Source organism: Tupaia chinensis, unplaced genomic scaffold, assembly GCF_000334495.1.
Source record: "Tupaia chinensis unplaced genomic scaffold, TupChi_1.0 Scaffold000207_1, whole genome shotgun sequence".
Lineage (NCBI taxonomy): Eukaryota > Metazoa > Chordata > Mammalia > Scandentia > Tupaiidae > Tupaia > Tupaia belangeri.
Genome location: NW_006159682.1, coordinates 1,667,473 through 1,684,802, shown reverse-complemented (window position 1 = coordinate 1,684,802; position 17,330 = coordinate 1,667,473). Strand labels below are relative to the sequence as shown.

Here is a 17,330-nt window from a genome sequence, read left to right as displayed (position 1 = left end):
AAGAGGGGCCGGCAGGTGGTGTGGTGGTTAAGAGCACTGGACTCCCACATGGTTGACGGTGGTTCGAGTCCTGGACCTGGCGGCTTGCTTTCTCACTTACCCTCTCTCTCTCTCTTGCTCTCACTCTCACTCTCTCGCTCTATCCTTCTTGCTCTCACTCCCACTCTCTCGCTCTATCCCTCTCTGGTCAAAATTTTAAAAATAAACAAATAAAAGTTAAATAAAATAATTAAAAAATGGGAAAAAGAAAAAAATGTATTATAATTTTGATTGTGTATATCTTTGGAAAAGGTCTAGGAGACCTCTTTGAGTCCATGGACCACACTCTGAGAACCACTAATTACTGCAATATTGCCTGACAAGGAAAGCAAGAATGAAATGTTATCTTCATTATCTGTTTACCCTATGCACAATCAGTTATTTCCCCCAGCAGGTCTTTTTTAAAACACTATTTCTGGGGGACCAGCAGATGGAGTAATGGTTATGTCACTGGACTCTCACGTAGTTGACCGTGGTTTGAGATCTGGACTGGGAAGCTTAAAACTTATGCCAGGTATGTGTACGTGTGTGCCCCAAATCCCAAGAAGAGAATGGAGGGGAAGGGATTGTGGTATGGCCATTTCCCCTGGGGGGTGATTTCTCACTTTCTGTTTCTGTCTCGCTGGTGAGCACATACTCCGTATAGTAAAAATCTCTCTAAAAGAAAAAAAATACTATTTCTGAAACGGAATGCTCTATTTAGAGAAAACATCCACCATCAGAGGTCTTGTTTTGTTTGGGTTTTAAAGGCATTAGAATTTACACATTTCCCATTCCCCCATCAGACTTAAATGGAAGCATAAGTTATGTATTTCAGATAGAAGCTTCAGCTTGGGTCACTTCAAAATCTTTTTCCAAGTGACACAGAGGAGATATACTGGTTTCAATGTAAGCTTAGCCATGAACAAGGTAATATTTTATACTAATCGTTGGAGTGTATCAGTAATAGTAAAAAAAAAAAATAAAATTGCGTTTTTTTGGGTTAAAGAATGTGCACTGTGGTTAAATTCACAGGCATCTGATAGCTTCACGCCTCGGGGCTGCATCGTAGACATGGAATCACACAAACAGAGAGAAACAATTGCCACTGTGAACAATTCAATTAGCAATAGACAGTCACTGGATTTTCTAGATAACTAAAGATAAGCATTTCTTTCAACTAATCAACATTACAGCAGTAAATCAATATAAATAAGAAATGTCATATTTGACAAGTGATTATGACTTAATTGCTAGTTTAGAGAATTTAGCAATTCTGAGCATTTAACCTATCTGATGTCCCAAGGGTTTTACAATTTTATTAAGACATTTCTGTTGGATTTTCACGCAACACATTTCATTTTTCATAGCACCTATAGTTCTTGTTCAGAATATTTTGTATTTTAAAATGCAAACATATTCATTAATACAAAGAAACACTGCTAACTTTTATGGTAAAAACATACACGAGAAGACTTGACTGCCTAGTACATGTACTTTACCTTGTATCACATTTAACACTTCATTAGATGATCGCTTTCCCATAATAATCAGGAAAAGTGGAAACTGATCTGTTTTTTGAGTCCGAATGGTTTGTGCAACAACACTACCAAAGTGTCTATTGCACATTGTCAGAAATCTAAAATGAGACAAAATCCAAAATAAGTTTCATTTCAGAGTTTATTAAATTTACTAGAATCTCACCAAAAAGTCTATCCTTTTGTTAGTTACATTAAAATTAGACAAGACAATTATGTTCATGAAAGGTAACTTAAATTGTGTGTTTGTTTGATATTAATATATAAAATCTTGCTAATATTGAGTTTTCAACTACATCTTAAATGATAAAGGGATGATTGTCATACAGAAAAAGCAGGATGCATACCCTAAATGCTCTCTGGGGCTGAACAACACAGGATTCTTAGTGTTAAATATTGCAATCTGTATTACCCTTAAACTATGAGAAAAACAAACCAAATGAAGTTCAAGAAGAGAAAATTTCCTAAATAGGATAAATGATAACATAGTGTGGTATGAAAACAAATTGAGTAGCATCAACCTAAGAAACAAGATTTGCAACATTTTGACAAGTCTTTAGAATTAGGAATTATACTTTAGAATTGCATTTTCTCCAACAGTAGGTCTTCTAGTTTCATACTTAGAATGGGATAAAAATAATAATTCTAAGCTTTTGACCAAAAAAAGCTCAGAGATATTAGCATATTGAAGTCTAGCATTAGTATTCTTAACACGATCTGGAATAAATGAAAAAACTGATAAAGCTTTTCTCTTCTATTAGAGGACTGTTTGAAATTAGCATTTCTTTCAAGAGAAAAGGGTAGCTTATGATATGTTTTCAGATCTGATGGTAAAAAGTAAATGTCATAATAATAATGAATTATGAAAGACCAAATGCAAATATAGGATGCTTTAATAAGATCCAATTTAATAAAGTCTGTAAAAATAATGGACTTTTAATAACACAGGTCACAAAAGGCAAAACAGTGGAAATTCTGGGGACTAGCCACTGGTACTAGCTTATTAATTCTTAATTATGTTCATGAAAGGCAACTTAAATCGTGTGTTTTCTTATGCCTTATGATAATATTTTAGGTAACAACTCCTCTGAAATGTATGTTCTAGCTGATGAGCAAAGTCCTGTCGTCACATGCATTAGAAGGTAAATCTATTTGAAAAGACAAACGGCATTAAAATGTCATGTTCTCAGATTCATTTGATATCCAAATTCAAAACAGAATCAAACCTCTTAATTTTTAAAGCCAATATATTTTCTGTCTATAGAAATTCATCCCAGAAATTTAGGCTGAATCCTCTGTAAAACTGGCGCTGTGACTATAAAAAGTAGATCTTGTTTTAAGGACCACTAAAACTGTTGGCAAGAGTGTCAAGACAAGTTAGCACCACTGCAATAAGTTCATTGGGAGACAGGTTCATATACACAGTCAGAGCAGCAATAACCAGACTTCATGGCAATCTGAAATGACAAGGCCTTAAGAAATCCATTGTTGGCCATGAAATATCAGTGCCCCCATGAAAATTCAAATCTTCACATTCCACAACTATTATGGGATAAAAGGTGCTCAGGCAGTCTAAGCTTCCATACCAAATTTCACACCCTTATAGCTTTAACTCTTCAATGGGGTTGTGTAGAACGGGTGACTGGAAAGTTAGGATCTCATTTTTCTTTCTGCTCCTTAGTAAAATATTTGAAGTTGGTCTTGACCCTGATCTGATCATTGACAACCTCTAAAATGAAAGATGTCAAAAACCAGTTGGAATGCCATTTCCTCCAAAAGGGAGAAAATAAGTCCTTGTTGCTTTCACACCAGTGGATTAAGTGGATATCACACAGCAGATGCCCATCACAGCACTGGCCTCACAAGTGATATTAAACACTAGCTAAAAATGATATGCTACCCTCATCCCTCAAAAAAGGGGGCAAATGAGAGAAACAAAGGGAAGAAGAAAAGGAGGAGAGAGGGATGGGGGTGGGAAGAAAGTAGGCAGGCTCAGTGGTTTTTCTAAATTCTCTTTTTGTGAAGATGAGCAAGAAGGAAAAATAACTGAAAATGTAAGTATTTTATTATGTTTAAAATATTATATAACACATTTCAAATACAAGGCATATTTAAGAGAAGTGCAGTCTTCAAAGGCACATAGCCATTCAACTAACACTATCAAAAACAACAAAGTGATCAATTTTTTAACCAAATATTTGCAAATCACTCTAAATTTCTGGAAGTAGTTGAGAATTATACAAGAATCATGCAAACAGCTGACACTTATAGTAGCCTTAATTAACAATTTGTTCCAATCAAAGAGAGACTGTTAAAATTTTAATTAATCTGATTAACCTTTGTAAAATGTGAATCACTTTTGAGGTTTTCAAATTGCAATCTTTAAGAGCTTTAGGGCCATTGGACAGTACCACATTACAAAATTCCTACTTGTCAGTTTCTTCCATTATAATTAACAAGAATTTGAAGTAGCACTTCACAATACAAATATCAAATCTTTCTCATGGCAAGGGAGCCTCTGCATCTTCTCTGCAAGATCATACATAGCTCAAAGTTTCCATTCACAGCACACTAGTAGCAGCAAAAAATTCAGTTTGAAACATTGGAGAAAAACAAACAGGAAAAACAAGTGGTTTTAAGAACAAAAGCATAGTTCTCATGATTGTGCTATTTTCTCCCCTTTTAACAGATCCATGTGTGCCAGTGCACCTAGAGGCAGAACCAAAGTTGCCCACCCAATTCTATGTGGTGTTTGTCAGTCAAATGTCATGAAGGAAAGAACGGTTTCCAAAGCAATTGGAGTCCTGAAATCCTAAACCTAAAGGAGAATGCAATGACAACTGTTTTATAACAAGGGGAAATGACTTTTTTTTTTAACATTTATTTATCTATTTATTTACTTACATGTTGGGATTTTTGGGTCACTGTGTCTGGGACTTGAACAACGGTCAGTGTGGGAGTCCAGTGCCTCAACCACCACGCCACCTGCTGGCCCTGGAAATGACTGCTTTATTATAAAAGATATGAATGGGGCCAGCAGGTGTTGTAGTGGTTAAGGTGTTGGAATCCCCTATGGTCAACCATGGTTCCAGTCCCAGACCCAGCGGATTGAAACTCACTCCAGATGCATATGTGTGCATGTCCAATCCTAAGGGGAGAGTGGAGAAGGGATTATGACATGGCCATCATGCCCTGGAGGAAGGAGGTTTCCACTTTCTCTCTCTCTGTCTCTCTTTGTGTCTCTATCAAGTGCATATGCTCTATAGAACAAAATCTCTCTTTTAAAAAAAAGGATTTGAATAAATCAAACAGAGACCTATTTGAGCAGAGAAGTAACAAGTTGCCTGAAAGCTAAAATGACAAATCTGAGAAGACAGAGATGCCCTTGCTAAGGGGGTTAAATTCAGGAAAAAGGGAGTGGAGGGAGTAGGATGGGGTGAGAAAAAGAGTGAAAGGAAATGGTTAACCACATAGCTGGCACACATTTATATTCACGAGCGTTATTTTTTTTTAGAGAAGTTTTTGCTATAGGGTGCGTGCACTCGCCAGAAAGACAGAGACAGAAAGCGAAGAAATCACCCCCTCCAGGAGAGATGGCCATGCCGAAATTCCTTCTCCATTCTCCTCCCAGGATCTTGGGCATGCACACACACGCGTCCGGCGTGAGTTTAAACCACCAGATCTTTAACCGTAGTTGACTACATGGGAGTCCAGTGACATAGCCGTTACGCCAACTGCTGGTCCCAATATATGCATGAGCTTTTTAAATTTATTTATTTTTTTAAAGAGGTTTTTACCTTAGGGTGCATAGCTCAGGAGAGACAGACAGTGAGAGGAAAAGTGAGAAATCACTCTCCAAGGGGATGGCCATGTCACAATCCCTTCTCCTCCATTCTCCTCCTGGGATCTTGGGCATGAATGCATACATGCCCTGGCATGAGTTTGAAGTCACCGGGTCCGGGACTTAAATCATGGTTGACTCTGTGGGAGTCCAGCAATATAACTGCTATGCCATCTACTGACCCCTATATTTACCAGTTCTTGCTATTAGAAAACTAAAAATGGGATAGTAAAATAATTTTAATCTAAAGTTTGGAGATGAAAGTAAATAATATTAGATGGCTAGCATATATTAATCATTAGTAAAAATTTCTGTCTCTGAAGCAAAGAATTTTTCTATCTTGCTAATAGAAACCAGGATTACTAATAAATCAGATATGGGAAAAAGTCTTCTTTTAATTCAAAACAGAATATAATTTAGTTACTTTCAATCAAAGACATAATTACATAAATCACTGAGTTTTTCTAAGGCATACTTCAGCATAAAATAAATACTAAACAGAACCTAGCAATCTGGGAGGAAGGAATTAAAATTCCACATTTATTGCCTTCCTACTGTATACCAGGTACTACAATAGAAGGCACATTTGACACAAAATGGAGGCCAAAAAATTGTCACTACTCTATTTAAGGGTCCCTAATTCATATATTTCAATGTACATTTCTTAAGTTTAAAGGAGCCTTAGATATAAAGTTGGAATTAACATATTAAATGCATATTAACATTTAACATTTTAGTTGGTATTACTTTCAGGATTAAATGACAGTTTATATTTACAGGCCAATATTGAAAGTTTTTGTTTTGCATAGTCAAAGAATTGCTGACTAAATGAAACAGTCACTGATTTTATTATGTTTTAGAAAATAAAATAAAAGGGTGGGTATCGATATTTGAGAAGCAAGGAAAGAAAATACAATTATTGATGCTGCAACTGTGTAATAACTGTACACATTTAAAAGTGGATATAAGACTAAATCACTATTTTAATATGTTTATGTTTAATAATGTTAATTAATTTAAAACCAAGATTTAATATCATGGCTTATCCTGAAGTCATGTCTCTCGGATAACGTGTGATCCATTTCTCCAAAAATAAGAGGTTACTGAGAAGAAATTTATTTTTAATAGTGCTAAAGGCCTTCTCCACTACTACTCAATAGTTTGAGGCAAATCTTTCGTATACACTTCATTAGCTGTAGATGCTTAGCTTATACTACTTCTTTTGACTTCACCTTGGCTTAAGGAATCTGTTCCTTTTAAAACAGACCAAACTAACAGTTTTTCCTGTGGTAAAGAAAGGACTTTAGAGATCAACTAGCAATCCAGCCAAAACACAATACCCCTTTCTCATTAGTGAGGAAATAAAGCCAAGGTCCCTATAACTTGTTAAAGGACATTTATCAAGTTCCTGGTCCAGGGTACCCAAACTAGGCTAGCCAGTTTTGTCTCAACAGCATTACCCTTACAAGTTTGCATATGTATGCTTTTGCTCAGAATATTTCTGGAGTGCCCACTGAAAATAATCTTGAGCATGTCTAGTATGCATGAGTATAACACCCTTTACTCTTTAAGGGTGGATTTGACTTTTTTTTTTTAATGACGGTTTTGCCTTAAGTGTGTGTGCTCACCAGAGAGAAAGCAAGATAGAGACAGTGAGAGGGAAAGTGAGAAATCATCCCCCAGGGGGATGGCCACACTGCAATTCTTTCTCCATTCTCCCCCTGAGATCTTGGGTCACACATGCACATGTGCCCATTGCAAGTTTCAAGTCACTGGGTCCAGGCCTTGAACCATGTTCAGCTACATGGGAGTCCAGTGCCAGAACAGCTATGCCAACTGCTAGTCCCAATTTTTTTTTTTTTGTAAAGAACATGCATAAGCAAATTGGTCATAAACTTTCAAGTAGAAAGAGAATAAGAGGAGAAATTGAAGATGAACAAATTTTGGAGTTATTTTACAATATTTATTTATTTATTATTATTAGTTTAATTCACCAGAGAGAGAGAAGGAAAGTGAGAAAGCAAGCTGACAGGTCTGGTATTCAAACCATGGTCAATCATGTGAGAGTCCAGTGCCTTCACCACCACACTACTTGCTGGTCCTTATGATGGCTTTGATTTTTTTTTAAAATTTAACTTTATTTACTTATTTTTAATTTGACCAGAGAGGGACAGAGAAAGAGGGAAAGAAAGTAAAAAGCAAGCTGCCAGGTCTGAGACTCGAACTGTGGTCAGTCATGTGGTTGTCCAGAGCCCTTAACCACCATGCCACCTGCTGGCCCCAATGACTTTGATTTTTAAAAGTAGTTCCAAGTCTTTGGTTCAAAAAAGATAGGTAAATAGGGTACATAACTAAGAGGGGGAATACTGAATATATGAAGGCAATGATCCTCAAAGTAGGAAAAAATTAGAGTTTATTTAAAAGGCAATTTCCTCAGCTCCATTTCCCAGAGATTCTGATTCAATAGACCTGGGGTGAGGCCCAGGAAACTACACTTTAACAGGTCCCCAATCTCTCCCTAGATCATGCTGATGCATGTGGGTTAATGGTTAATGAGAAAAACACAGCTTTCAGGACACAGGACAGTTCTCTCAGGAAGGGTTTAAGGCAATGGCAGCTTTACTGGACCAAGTATTCAGTCTCCCAAGGTGGCCACTTTGAAATGTTAACTTCTATTGGTTTCATTTGTATGACTGAGTTCCAATCTGATGTGGAAGAAATAACCAAATACCTTAAAAGTCTGTGAGCTCCACATGATAGAAGAAAAAGAAGGGAAGGAGAGGTTGTAATATAAAATAGAAAGATATGGGAAAGTCTCACGGAAAAGTTGACATTTGATCAAAGATTCAGAAGAGGTGAAGCATTAAACATCTATCTCAGGGAAAAGTTTCTAGATGGAGAGAAAAGCAAATCTAAAGACCTTGAAGTTGGCCAGTATACAGCATACCTGAAAGGTCACAAGCAGGTAGTCTAGCTGGAGTAAAGAGGAAAAAGAAAAAGCTAATGATGTAACTAATTCTACATGGTTAAAACAAAACAAAACACCATAACAAGACAAAGGGTAAATGACAAACAGAAAATATTTTGAATTTCAACCCACAGAAAAAAGGATTAGTTTCCTTATTATACAAAGAACTCTTATAAACCAGTAAGAAAGAGATTAACAAACTAAAAACAGCTAGCTTCCCCAAATGGAAATCATAATGTCTTATAAGCATGTGAGAAAACACTCAATAATTCAATGAGCTAACTCCTGATGGTCATACTGTAAAACCAGTTTTCACCTGTCAAATTAGTAGAGGTTTAAAAAATTTGGCACTGGGGGACTAGCAGTTAGCATAATGGCTATGTCGCTGGACTCCCACGTAGTCAATTGCAGTTCATGTCCCGGACCCGGTGGCTTAAAACTCACACCGGGCGCGTGTGCGTGCATGCCTAAGATCCCGAGAGAAGAATGGAGGAGAAGGGACTGCGGCGTGGCCATCCTCCCTGGAGGGTGATTTCTTGCTTTCTGTCTCTCTGTCTCTCTCTGTCTGTCTGGCAAGCTCACGCGCCCTATAGTGAAACCCTCTCCAAAAAAAACAAAACAAAACAAAACAAAAAAAACTTACAATAAATCTACATCAATGAAATTAATATTAAGCTAACATAGAAATAGGCAGACAAGTCCTTGGCGAGTCCAGATATAGATGGATGTATACATGAAAATTAATACTTAATATATTACATTTATATTTAATATATAATTAACATACAATATTATTAGTTTATATTCTATAACTATATATAATATACAACTAGCATATATTAACTGCATACAATAATGGGAGTGAAATTTGTACTAATTCCCCTACAGGAAATGTATTGATAATTTATTAAAATTACACAGGCAACACATCCTTTTTTTTTCTTTTTTCTTTTTGTCATAGGGTATGTGGGCTCACTGGGGAGAGACACAGAAAGAGGGAAAGTGAGAAATCATCTCCCAGGGGGATGGCCACCCTGCAATCCCCTCTCCTCCATTTTCCTTTTGGGATTTTGGGCACATATGCACATGTACCTGGTTTATTTTTTGAGCCACTGGCTCTGGGACACAAACTGTTGAGTTGTCCATGTCAGATTCAGTGCCTTAACCACAACACCACTGCTGGCCCACAACATATACTTTTTTTAAAAAAAGAGATTTTGTTATAGGGAAAGTGTACTTGCTGGAGGCAGAGAGACAGGGAGAAAGTGAGTGAGAAATTATCCTCCAGGGGCACTGGCCATGCTGCAATCCTTCTCCTCCATTCTCCTTGTGGGATTTTGGGCAAGCATACACACGCACCCAGCATGAGTTTCAAGCCGCCAGATCTGGGACTCAAACTGTGGTGGACCATGTGGGAGTCGAGCAATGCAACCATTACACCTTCTGCTGGTCCGACAACACATATTCTTAATCCAGTACTTCTACATCTAAGCATTTAGTCTATAGATATATTTCCACAAAGAATGACCTATACACACAATTACTGCAGGGTTGTAATGGCACAATATGGAACATAACCCAATGTCCATCAATAGTGCCTAGTTAAATAAAATTACAGTATTTTATGGAATTTAAAGTTTATTTATCTTATTCATGATAGCATGTATGAACGCACAAGAGAGGGAACGAGACAGCGGATGAGAGAAAGAAAGAGAAGCACTTTCAACAGGCTTGGTCAGGCTGTGATCCCTTCTCTAGCCCTCCAGATCATCAGGATCCTGGGCAGGTGCATACACGCCCCAGCATGTTTTGAAGCTGACCTGAGGGTCCAAACATATTGTTGGAACCACAATATGTTTGTGGTTTGCTAGAGGCTGCACTACTAGGCTGAGTCTTCTAGGAAATTTAAAGGAATTACTATGTAGACATAAAATAGAAAGACTTCCTTTACAGATATGAAATATCTGTAAGATGAAATGGAAAATGCAAGGTATTAAATATGTTTACTATTTGTATAAAACTGGAGGAAAATAAATATGTATTAGCTTACTTATATATACATAATCTCTGGATGGGTAAATAAAAAAATTAAAACACTGCCTCTTGGGAATATAACTTAGGAATAAGAAGATGACTTTTCATTACATATCTTTTCATGCCTTTTGAATTTTGATGAATGTATTATATTAGCCAATCATGAAAAAAGCATACATTTTGAGAGTAAAATAGTAACTCCCTTACATAAATAAAGAAAAAGTACACATAATCTCAGACTTTTAAACACATGTTCATCACATTTATCTATTTTTTATTTTCTTATTCAAATTTATATTTTTCATTTTGTGGTAATCACTGGTTGCGTAGATACGATATTTTTAATTAAATTCTTTTTTTTAACTTTAGTTATTATTATTATTTACCTTGACTGGGGGCTGGGGAAAATGAGAAAGCAAGCCAGACTCAAACCATGATCAGTCCAGCACCCTTAACCACCATGCCACCTGCTGGTCCCTAGAAACAATATTTAAACTTAAATAACAATAGGCCAACACTTGAAAAGTTAAACAATATTCCATTAAGTAGGTATATATGCTACCACATTCATAACTGTCACCAATAGCTAGATATACTGGGATTTACATCATATAGTATTTCCTTGGAAAAAAGTTATGAAGTGGAATTATTGAGTAAAAGGGCAGAAAAATTTAATGACTACTGGTATATATATAATAACATCTCTCCAGGCAAATGAAAATATTGTATGCCTGTCACAGCACACAAGCTACAGGTGATTTCAAGAAAACAGGGAAAATTTCAGGAAGAGTTCATTTAAAACCTTTCACCTGTCTGAAGCTTAAACTTCCCAGTAATAGTAAACTATTAAATTGTCTCAATAGGCGAGTAGTCAGTTAGACCTTCAAAATAGCAGGAGTTGGTCCACAGTTCATGATTGTCAGCTTCCCTTCTGATTTTTAGGAACCTTTAGTTTTTATACAATCTCATGCTGTCACTACCCACTGACTAAAAATAGGACCCAGTTAATGTGTAAAACATCCAGAACATTAGGACCAACAGATAGCGTAATGGCTACATTGCTGGACTCCCACGTAGCGGACCTCGGTTAGAGTCCTGGACCCAGTGGCTTAAACTCACGCCAGGTGCATGCATATGCGTGCCCAAGATAGCGAGAGGAGAGTGGAGGAGAAGGGATTGCAGTGTGGCCATCACCCCTGGGGGGTGATTTTTCACTTTCTGCCTCTCTGTCTCTCTCTGTCTTTCTGGCGAGTGCACACGCCCTACAGCAAAAAAAAAACAAAAAAAAAAAAAACAACAAAAAAAAACTCAAAAAAAAATAAAAAAAAAAACCAATCCAGAATATTAACATATGAGAGTAAGCAGGAATTACTGCAAGCAACGTAGTATTATGGGAAAAATAAAGACTTTGGAGTAAAACATACTGACATTGCCACTTACCAGTTGTTTCTTTGTGTAACTTGATCTCTCTGAACCTTAGTTTTCTCATCTATAAAATGAAGATAATGATACCTAGTTTTCTAACTGGCTGTGGATTAAAATATTACTTCTTCCTTCCTTTTATATGTGCTGGAGTCAAAATTGGTCTTCCTTCCACTCCTCCAAGTTAAAGATACAATGAAATGTTTCCTAAAATAACTTAGAGCAAACATCTCAGACTCATATCATTAAACAAAGAGTTATGTTTAATACTATATTTGGTATTATAACATATTGCTGTATATAACTTCCACAGCACGCATGAGCACTATCACAAGATAATACTACCATATTGTCATATTCTCTGTTTACCAGTTGCCAAATTTGGAGACTTCATGATTTTACTATATTATATAAAACATTTTCAGCATCATTTATTTCAGGGTTGGCTGATACCTATCAAAACCCTGAAATTTATACACAATTTCCTTTTGTATTTGAAAAGAACTATCAGTCTAACAAAAAAAGTGGGAAAGCCTTCAGAATTTTATACACAGAAGAGTTTCTAAAAGATAAATGACCAACAGCATAGAATATTAGCACTTCAGTCAGTCATCAATCTTTGAACAAGAATTAACTGCAACCCAACAACCCAGAACCTGGTAAAGGCTCACTCGAGAAAGCTGATGTTAGATAAGAGTTGAATGGACATGCTGACTGTGTAGGTTTTCCTCTAAGCTCTATACCTGTTAGGAGTTTTACCATCAAAAAGGAATATTTTGGGGCCATATCCCCTAAACTCCCTAAGGAATTATCATTACTCAAAAAAGATTTAATACAAAGCCCTCTGCTTTTATAGGGACTAATAAAAAAACTATGTAAAATACTCTGTCTTTTGTAAGACAACAGTGGAAAATAATTGTCTATTATTTTCCTAACAGTTGTCAAATAAAAATCATGCAACAAATTTCTCTCTTGAATTCAGTGTCTGGAAATTTTTGGATGAACTATAAGGTTTTCATATACCAGACAATAAGAACTATAAATGGTAAACTGTAAGCTCTAGGGCATAAAACCTGTCACATGAGAGAAACACAATAAATATATTTAGAATGGACATATGAATAAATGAGTGTATCCCTATGACATTATCCCTATGACATTCTGTTTTTCTCCTTTAGCTGCATTAACTTTGTGCCTGAATTCTGTGTTTAGGTACAAAATTTAAGTCAATCCAGCTGTTGATAAATACTTATCTAGTTGCTACTTTTAATTGTCTTCACCTGGTTTTATTTTATTTTTTCAAATAATTATTTATTTAATTTTATTCATTATTATTATTCTTTTAAAATTTTGCTATAGGGCACGTGAGCTCACCAGAGAAAGACAGAGAGAGAGAGAGAGAGAGAGAGAGAGAGAGAGAGAGAGAGAAAGTGAGAAAGTGAGAAAGCAAGTCACCCAGTTTGGGACTCAAACCATGGTTGGCCATGTGGGAGTCCAGTGCCCCAGTCACCATGCAACCTGGTTTTATTTTTGATTTTTCTGTTTAATGCTGTATTGTATTCTGCTCTTCTATAGTAATCATAATCATTCTTTCTTCCTTGCTTTTTTTTTTTTTTAACTTTGTCCTAGGGCTTCTGTGCTTGTCAGAGACAGAGTGGGGAGAGAAAGTACTCCACCATGGGGCACAGTCACTCTGTTATCCCTTCTCTTCCATCTCTCATGCCTTTCAGGATTTTGGGCATACATACACATATATATGATGTGATTTTCAAGCCACTGGGTCCAGGACTTGAACCATGTCATTTCAACCATCAGGCCACAGGCTGGCTCTATACTGATTTTATAAAGTAGGCCAACTGAAAATGCCAAATTGAAAAAATGGGCATAAAGGAAGAAACTTTAAAAACTTTATGAAAAATGAAATTAAAGTATAAGCTTATTCTTGTGTAAAAATTTTTGAAATACATATATAGTTTTTTTCCAATATGCATGAACTTTTTGAAGACTCCTCAATATAGGAGATAATAAGGGGAGTGAAAATGTTTCTCAATTCCAGCACAGTATATGGTATACAATCAGTGCTTAAAGAATACTATTTTTTTTGGATAAAGAAATGAATAGATAGTAAAATGAATGGAATAGTAGAAAGCTAGAATAAATGATGGAATGTCTACATCTGTGGAATCTACATCTTTAAAGATGAGTAAATACCTTGATTTTCAAAAAGTACAGATTGGTAAACTTGCCCTTGGTGCTCTACAAAATCCAAAAAAGTCACTTAGACAAACAGTTTTTTTAAAGATTTAGAATAAAGTAGTGGTTAAAAGAAGAACAGTAAGAACATACCATGCCCAGCTAACAATGAACTTAAAAGACAGAACTTCTGAACACTCTATAAGTTTTGACTATCTGGACTGCAGTAAGGCATATGATGAGGTATTTCAAGGGATCTTTTAGGATAAGATTCAGGAATACAGACTAACTTAGACAGGTTCATTTGTCAACAGGAAACAATCTATAGAGTTCTACAAAACAGATTGGTCTCAGAGAGTTTCCCCCTTGGCTTTGTACTGTCACCATGAAATAAAGAAATGAAATATAAGATAAATGTACTGAACATTTACTCTGTGCCAGACTTGTCAAATAAATTATCCCATTTAATTGTAGTATCTCTTTTTTTTTTTTTTTTAAAGTTTTTTGCTATAGGCATGTATACTCACCAGAGAGACAGACAGACAGGGTCAGGGGGTGGGTTTGGGGCTGGGTAAGAAATCACCCCCCGGGGGCGATGCTCATGCTACAGTCCCTTCTTCTCCAGTTTCCTCTTAGGATTTTGGGTATGCACACATCCCTGGCATGATTTTCAAGCCACCGGGTCTGGGACTCGAACTATGCAGCTAGCCATATGGTATTACTACCTTAACCTCACTACTGGCCCTAATTCTAATATCTAATTCCACTTCACAATATGGAAACTGCAGTTTATAGAGGGTTTAAGCAACTCATCCAAGGTCACTATGGCAGTCAAAAAGCATACCTACATTTCCAATCCCTTTGAACGAAATTCCAAACTCATTAATTTTCCTAACCATAGTTGTGTGCTCATTTGAAGTTTGTGTTCGTTTTTAAAAATAAAGTATGATTCCCTCCAGTGTTTGACTCAAAGAGTACAAGGCAAAGAGAAGGAAAATAAATGGGTCCAATAATGTGAGTATAAAAGAGAAATAGTAAAGTATCACAAGGAAATGGTAATGATGGTAATGATGGACCTCAAAATAGCAACGGGACAGAAAGTTAGAGAAGAGGAAAAGACTGAGTGACAGAAAGTGGTGGAGTCAACAGGCTAATGGGCCTAAAGAGATTAAAAAAAAATTTCAGTGATTCTTGACCAAATGAATGAGAGTGGTAAAGTAGCAGTAGTCAGAGCCAGATGCTGAAACCAACATATATAAAGCGATACAGTTTCTACTCTTGACCTCATCTAAGTGGAAGAACATGTTTTTGGAGTTGGATATGTCTAGAACTGGAGGGATTATTAAGAATGATGAAAAGAGTAGAGATGATAAGGGGTTAAAGTCTCATTTGTGAGTGATAAAACTTAGGAAAGTTAATAGAATCTGTACCCCAAAAGATCTTGTCAATCAGCTGCATTAGTAGAGAATGGTAGAGATCTGGTTTAATATCACCTTAAGTTGGAAAACAAGAACAGGGTTTCAGCTGACTTCCTGAGTTCAACAGAAGCTGGTAATAAAATTCCAGAATAAAATTGTGCGTAGCACAAGACAAACATCCTCTAGAGCACTCTACTTAATCCTGGCACCTTTGGAAGGGGCTAGGTCTAGACATTTTATCATATGAGGAGCAGTGGAATAAACTAACAATACTTGGTAAGAAAAGCCAGGGCAAACAAGAGCTATAGTCAAATTAGTAAAAAGCTATGATACAAAAGAGAAGCAAGGCTTCTTTCAGGTAACTGCCAAACTAGAATCAACAAAGAGAAAGTTGGGAGGTTTTCTATAGAAGAAGCACTGTGGCAAAGACTTTAAGGTTTTAAAGCAGCTCAGAAAAAGCTATCTTTCTAAGTTTTCAATTCATTGTCCTAGCAGTCTTCAGGCAAAAGGTAGAGTAAAATCAGTTTAAGCTTGTAACAGGAAAAAAGGTCTATCTGGCTGCAAGTTGTATAGGTGACTAAGAATGCATTTAATCCCCAACTCTAAGATTTGGTGTATCTATCCCTAACTCTAGATTTTGTGAATCTCATGTTTATTTGTTCTCTGAGGAAAAGGTCCATGTCTCATAAAGTCCACGGCCTTTACACACAGTTCCTGTTCTATACATTTTTGCTGTTGAAATCAGCCATCCTGACTAGGTCATGGGACAAGCTGCACTGCACAGGAGAAATGCACAGGTAGGACTGGGATTTACATCTGGCACCACCATTTGTAAGACATTGGTTAAGTTACAGAGAAAGGAAATGACTGTGGCTTCCTTAGCTATGTTCCACTAAAACCACTCTGGATTGCTGCAAGTGGTAGCATGCTATAATCTACCTGTAAATTTTGCTAATATTCATGTAAAATCTTGCTTAGCTCACATTTTTCTATTGAAAACAACTGTGTCCAAGGCAGAATTTTAGAGATAAAAGTCAAAAGTCTCAGGTCAAATAGGTCAGCCTATTGTCATAGTTGAAAAAAAAATTAAACGCTATACACTATTTGCCTAATATCTTGTTCTTCATATTTCAAACCCAACTGAGCCTCATTTCTTAAGTACTCTACCTTTTATGACTGCCATTAGACTATCTGCATAAATGATGATTAAACAGCCATATTCAAAATCACAGTTTTTTTTTTTTTTGGAGAGGTTTTTGCTATAGGGCGCGTGCACTCACCAGACAGACAGAGAGAGACAGAGAGACAGAAAGCGAGAAATCACTCCCCAGGGGGGATGGCCACAGCACAATCCCTTCTCCTCCATTCTCCTCTCGGGATCTTGGGCACGCACGCACATGCACCTAGCATGAGTTTTAAGCCACCTGGTCCGGGACTTGAACCGTGGTTGACTACGTCCAGCGACATACCCATTACACTAACTGCTGGTCCCCCAAAATCACAGTTTTTTAAGAACAGCAATTGACATATTTAAATGTCTGTAGATGTTGCTTTAAGAACTAACAAGTTAGGGGCCAGCAGGTGGCACCATGGTTAAGGTGTAGGCCACAAGGCCGAGTAAGGTTTGAGTCCTGGACCTGGCAGCTTGCTTTCTCACTTTCCCTCCCTCTCTGTCTCTGTGGTGGGCATACATGCTTTATAGCAAATTAAATAATAATAAAATTAAACAATTATTTAAAAAAACTAATAAGTTAATGTTTACATAGCTTTCATAATAGCTACATAATAAATTTTTGTTGCTAACATTGTTAAGTGATTTATTTGGATGCTGCTCAGAGACTCCAATACCTCATGTGTTACTGGGACTAGGCAAATATGATTTCTCAGACTGAGGTTCA

The 17,330-nt window shown here is 36.6% G+C and overlaps 1 protein-coding gene across 1 annotated transcript in view; it reads right to left on the bottom strand.

Moving 5' to 3' along the window:
- FAF1 (Fas associated factor 1) overlaps nt 1-17,330 on the bottom strand; it is a 470,502-nt gene that overhangs the window by 103,001 nt on the left and 350,171 nt on the right. Inside the window, exon 14 of the mRNA XM_006147256.2 lies at nt 1,521-1,657. Within this exon, the coding sequence (XP_006147318.1) occupies nt 1,521-1,657 (137 nt within the window). The remainder of the gene's footprint in view (nt 1-1,520; nt 1,658-17,330) is intronic.